This window comes from Balaenoptera musculus, chromosome 13 (assembly GCF_009873245.2).
Source record: "Balaenoptera musculus isolate JJ_BM4_2016_0621 chromosome 13, mBalMus1.pri.v3, whole genome shotgun sequence".
Classification (NCBI taxonomy): domain Eukaryota; kingdom Metazoa; phylum Chordata; class Mammalia; order Artiodactyla; family Balaenopteridae; genus Balaenoptera; species Balaenoptera musculus.
Window position 1 is genome coordinate 11,843,851 of NC_045797.1, and position 6,000 is coordinate 11,849,850.

Consider the following 6,000-nt stretch of genomic DNA (forward strand, 5'->3'; position numbering starts at 1 on the left):
TTGGTGGCCACACCCGACCCAGCCAGTTAGCCACAGCTGACAGAGATGGTGACACAGCAGCCATCCTGGGTCATGGTTAGTGGCCGCCCGCCTGGTGGCTCCTGGAGTCATACTGGGCATTTCTGTCCCCAGATGTGAATGAATGCGAGCTCTACGGACAGGAGGGGCGCTCCCGGCTCTGCATGCACGCCTGTGTGAACACCCCTGGCTCCTACCGCTGTGCCTGCCCCAGCGGATACCGGACCCTGGCCGATGGCAAGAGCTGTGAGGGTGAGTGAGGCCGTGGCAGAGGCAGGTGGTCCCAGACTATGGCTCTGAACTACGGGGGGAGGAGGAGAGGGCAGAGGGCTCCTCCATGGGCTGACATGGAACCTGAGAGAACAGGCAGCTCCCCAGTGACGTCCTAGTGGGGCTCCACTGCGGGGCTCAGAGGAGTGGGTCACCTGGGACTAGAGGGAGAAAGCATCCAGACAGCCATCACCCATCATCCATCCATCCATCCATCCTTCCATCCCACAAGTATTCATGAAGGCCCACGTAGGGTTATGTGGAGGTTGGGAAGAAACCCAGCCTCCAGCCCGGGAACTCACGTGTGAAGGGAGCAGAGAACATATAAAGGGCATGATATGAGCCACGGAGGGCAGACTCCTGGGCCCTCTGGCTGAGGAGGCGGCAGGTCTGAGAGAAGTGCTGTGACCAGTAACACTCGTCCGTGCCCTCCAGCACCTCTGTAACCTGTCATGGCCGGGGGAGGAGGATGGGATCCAGGGAGGGGAGTTCCCCAGCACTTCCACCAGATCTGGATTTCAAATGGTTAAGGACGACCGGACTTCCAGTTTTAAGAATCAGCATTGGGTATTTGGAAAGTTCACTGCGTGTGGAGCACCTCATTCCAATGCCTGTGGGGCCATTCATGTAGTCCCATCAGTGATGGAGGGGGTGGGGTGTCGGGGGATCTTCACCCTCACTGGGTGTCCGGTATTTCAGATGTCGATGAGTGTGTGAGCCCGCAGCACATGTGCCCCCGGGGTACCGTGTGCATCAACACGGGTGGAGGCTTCCAGTGCGTCAGCCCCGAGTGCCCCGAGGGCAGCGGCAACGTGAGCTACGTGAAGACCTCTCCATTGTGAGTATAGCCAGGGCCACCCATGGCTGAGCACGTACATCCCTCACCCAGGCCTCCTGGGGGGCTGGGCTGCATTCTTCCTAGATGGTCTTGGGAGAAGGTACAGTTATGTCTGATGAAAGGCACGAAGCCAGGAGGCTGGCTTCTCAGAGCTCCCGTCTCCCTTTAGAGGTTGCATTGAATGCACTGCTGCCCTGCGCAGTTAAGAATGATGTTCTGAGAGCTTCCCTGCTGACAGGGAGGCCAAGAGGGCCATGGTGAGGCGGCCAGGAGGCAGGTATCTGTTACACAGGTTCAGGAGAGGATCATTTCCTGTGTTCACAAGGTAACTGTACACTTTGCATTATATTACTCTGCTTTTCCACTGCTACTAGGAAGTTCGATTTCTAGTAACCTCAGCACCTAACAGACTTTATTTTTTTTTCAAAAGGTGGGAGACAGGCTTTTAAGGAGAATAACTACAGCTATCACAAAGTACACATGTTTTCTTCTGAGAAAGAGATCACAGGAGCCTTAGATTGTCTTTAGAATGCATTGACCTCACTCGTTTAGCTGCCAGAATTGCTTTTAAGGCTAAAGCAGATTAGAAGCAGCATGAAAGTCGGTGGCGCTGAAGAGTGGCAGTTATTCACTGAGAGTGAAGATCTTCCTCCGGTGTCACGTAGTGAAGGGACAGAGAGACCTGTATGTCAGAGCCTTTGGGGATATCCCTGATTAACATCTGGAAGTGCTATTTGACCTCCTTAATGGTGACGATCTGAGTCACCAAAATCACTAAATTGCATCTGTCTCCTGTGTTGGACAAGGTAGAAAACTATCAAAGCACTTCCACACGACCCCTGGCTCCACATGCCTGAGGAAGACAGGATGTCCTGCTTTAAGAGTGAACACTGGGGGAACTCCCTGGTGGTCCAGCGGTTAGGACTTGGCGCTTTCACTACCGTGACCCGGGTTTGATCCCTGGTCAGGGAGCTAAGATCCCAAAAGCCGTGGGGTGCGCCCCCCAAAAAAAAAGAACAGACACTGGGTGTTTAGAAAGCCTACCACATGTGGAGAACCACAATCCAGGACGTTGCCAGCTAACTGCTGGGGTCTCAGCACGTGTAGGATGGGCACCTGGTTTGAATGCCAGCACCATTGTTATTTAATCTTCCCCGGCTTTATTTTTCTGTAAAAACGGTAGTAATAGCATATATAAACATGCATGCACACCCGGACATACATATACAGGTGAGTCATGGCCAGGCCTGACGCCAGCCACACTCACTGGCCTGTGGCTCTGGAGCGCCCGTGGCGAGGGACCCATGGCTGGAAGGGTCACTCCAGTGGCCTCTGCAGGAGGGCGGGTGGGCCGGTCAGAGCAGCCCCTCCTGACTTCCCCCAAGGCTGACGGCTCCCTACGTTTTGCCTCTCTGTTCCAGCCAGTGTGAACGGAACCCCTGCCCCATGGACAGCAGGCCCTGCCGCCACATGCCCAAGACCATCTCCTTCCATTACCTCTCTCTGCCCTCCAACCTGAAGACGCCCATCACGCTCTTCCGCATGGCCACGGCCTCGGCCCCCGGCCGGCCTGGACCCAACAGCCTGCGATTTGGGATCGTGGGTGGGAACAGCCGCGGCCACTTTGTGATGCAGCGCTCGGACCGCCAGACAGGGGAGCTGATCCTGGTTCAGACCCTGGAGGGACCTCAGACACTGGAGGTGGATGTTGACATGTCCGAATACCTGGACCGCTCCTTCCAGGCCAACCACGTGTCCAAGGTCACCATCTTTGTGTCCCCTTATGACTTCTGAGGGTGCCATGGGGTCACGGTGTGCAGCGATCTGGGCTCATTTCTCTTCCTCAAAGACTCAGCTGCAGGCGTTGACTGCAACAGACATCTCTCCCCACCCTGCCCACTGCCCATCTGCCTGTCCCCTACGTTCCTAGGGCAGCGCTGCACTCTGTCCCAGGAAGTGGCACCCAAGCGCAGCCCCAAAACCCAAACTACTGCCATCACACGTTTTTCTGCTTTAAGGCCCTCCTCTTAGATTATGCACTTTCACAAATTTTTTTTTTTTTTTTTTTTTACAGAGGAATGGGCAGCTTTTCAAATTGCTGTGTTGAGTGGCATTGTGAGCTTGAACTAGCTAGGGAGGGAAGAGCTTACGGCATGTGTCTGAGATGATTGTCCAGCCTCCTGTATTGTTATAGTCAAGCCTTGTTATGAAGTAGTTCTGGTCATGCTGAGGGTCAAATCATGCCCCTGTGCACGCGGCATGGGATGGGGGGGCAGGATTCCCTTCCACGACCCAGCACGTTCTTGTCTGCATTCCCCTCCGTGACACGCCTGCCAGCCTTCTCATCGGAGAGCCGTGGCAGGGCCTGGACCCCAGTGCAGATTCATCCAGATCAAGGAACCAATGTTCACGTGTAGATTTTGCCTGAATTAATTCCCTTTTGAGAAATCATATCTCAAAACGTAACCTGGTATTATAACTGAAGAAATAAAGTCTGTGGCTCCTCCCTGCCCACCTGGCCTTTTCCTGACCGTGAGCTAGCCCAGTTCCTCCTAGGAGGGGGGTAACTGGTCCTCTTCCTGTCTAGGCTGAACCCACTGGGATAAATGAATAAGAAAACACAGAGGTGACGCTGGGATTGCTCTATCAGTAGAAATTTGGTTTGGCCACATGGGAGATTGATAAGGCAACATCTGGCCATGGAGAGTTTGAGAAAATGCCTGTGAATTGCCATTGATTCCAGGACCTTCTACTTCTGATGGAGGAGCCCAGGGGTGACGCCCTCCAGGTGACTGAGGAAAAAAATGCCTGCTGGGGCTGGGAGTGGGGTGGGGGAGACTGTTTAAGTGACAATTTAGAAGCTAGCTGAGCTGTCAGGAAATGCACGTTCATCCAGGTGCGATTTCATCACCGACATCCTATTGAAAAATTCTTTGTATTGGCCTTGGTGTGAGGTGGAGCCAGAGGAAGCATGATGACAGTTTAGTGATCAAGCCCTACATCAAGGTGGTTCCTAGGACACCTCTCTTTGTGTTATTATGTCAGACAAAGAGTGAGACATGGTCAAGAGTTGCTTCTGACATTTTTCTCCTCCTCTGGGCTCAGCTGTAATCTCTCCAACAACAGAACAGGGGCCTGGCACATCTGCTTCTCTGGGTTGTTACAGGATGTTATTAAAACTATCATCCATGGCCTCGTGTTTCCAAATGGTGCTGTGATGGGTCAGAAGCCCACACACCACCCTGTCGCCTGTGCAGAACACCAGGTGGGCGGGCCCAAGGCATGGCCATGCTCCTGAAAGTATGTCGCAGGTGTGTGACCTTCCTTCTTGCCGGGGGTAGGGTGGGTAGTGCCGAAGGACAAGTCTCTTACCTCCCAGCAGGTAAGGAGTGATTTGGGGGCACTACAGAGCAGGTGCCCCTCCCCCCAAACTTGTGTAGGATGATGACTTGGATGCCACACAGGTCAAGCGAAACCAATGATTTGCATCACCGAGATCTGCCATCATCAAACCTGCTTCCCGTTTATGAAATGCCACGCTGAGCCCCAGCCCTTACAGTACCCACCTATGAATGCCTGCCTGAATCCACCCTCTTGTGGATTATGCCTGGCCCTTCTTCCCTGGGGGATAGCTTGTTCTCTAGCCTCTTTCAACTTTCCCTTATGGAAACCAACCTCTCCTGTGTCCTTTCATAGCTCAAATCTGTGCTAGGTCAGAAGAGCTAGCAGTTAACAGGTATTAATTTGCAGCCCTTTCCAAGTAATACAGTTTCATGTTATTTGGCAAGGAGCTTCTAAAACTTTTTATAAGGTACCACTACAAACATATACCAAAGTACAGACAATAGAATGAACCCCATTTCCAAATCACCAGCTTCAACAATCAACTCACAGCCAATCTTGCTTCATCTCTGCTCTCACCCCACCCCACGATGATTTTGAAGCAGATCCTGGACCTCATATCATTTCATCTGTAAATATTTCAGCATTATCTCTAAACCATTAAGAACTTTTAAAAAAGCATAACCTCAATATCAATCAATCATACCTAAAAAAATCAGCAATAATTCCTTAATACCTTCAAATATTTAGTCATTGTTCAAGTTTCTGAGTGGCCTGTGATTTTTTTGTTTGAATTAGGTCCATGCTCTGTAATTTGTTGATTCACTTCTTAAATCTCTAATCTGTAGCAGTGGTTCTCACGGTTTAGCATATATTGAGATAACCTGGAGGCTTGTTGGAAGAAGCCTCCTTTGTCCTTGTTAGAAGGTCCTTTGTCCTATAGAATTTCTCACAGTCTGGGTTTTCCTGAGTCTGTCTCTGTAGTGTCTTCTTTTTTTTTTTTAATATTTTTATTGGAGCATAATTGCTTTACATTGTCTGTAGTGTCTTTTAACATGGTCCTCTGTCCTATTTATTTCTTATGTATCAGTAGTTATATCTAGAAATTCAATCAGACTCCAGTTAGGTTTATTTTCGCAAGACTACTTTATTGGTGGTGATAGGTACTTCCAGGGGGAGCCATATCATCTCCAGTTGCCTCTCTTTTCTGATGTTAGCAACTATTGATGATTATTCCATAGATCCGCTACTTCTTTAGGGGTTGCAAATAATATTCTAGTGCTGCTGTTTCTTCGTTTATTAGCTGGCATACCTTACAAAGAGAAACTTCATCAGTTATTTGGTTACCCTGAGGTTTGGTTTGTACAGGAAAGACTGGATACATTTTTGACTTTTTCCCCTTTGTCAGTTTCCAAGGTGGTTCCCTGGCATCTTTCCAAGCTGTCCAGGGAGAGTTGTTTTCTTATTGGATACATTATGAACTCATGGTTTAAACATATTTGATATGTATGTTTCAATCCATTGCAGTTATT

The 6,000-nt window shown here is 50.4% G+C and overlaps 1 protein-coding gene across 1 annotated transcript in view; it reads left to right on the forward strand.

The window, feature by feature from the left end:
• The window catches only part of FBLN7 (fibulin 7), a 48,723-nt gene extending 44,818 nt beyond the window's left edge, over positions 1-3,905 (forward strand). Inside the window, exons 6-8 of the mRNA XM_036874083.1 lie at positions 133-270; positions 988-1,126; positions 2,548-3,905. Coding sequence (XP_036729978.1) covers positions 133-270; positions 988-1,126; positions 2,548-2,920 — 650 coding nt within the window. The 3' untranslated portion in view covers positions 2,921-3,905. The remainder of the gene's footprint in view (positions 1-132; positions 271-987; positions 1,127-2,547) is intronic.
• The last annotated feature ends 2,095 nt before the right edge of the window (positions 3,906-6,000 follow it).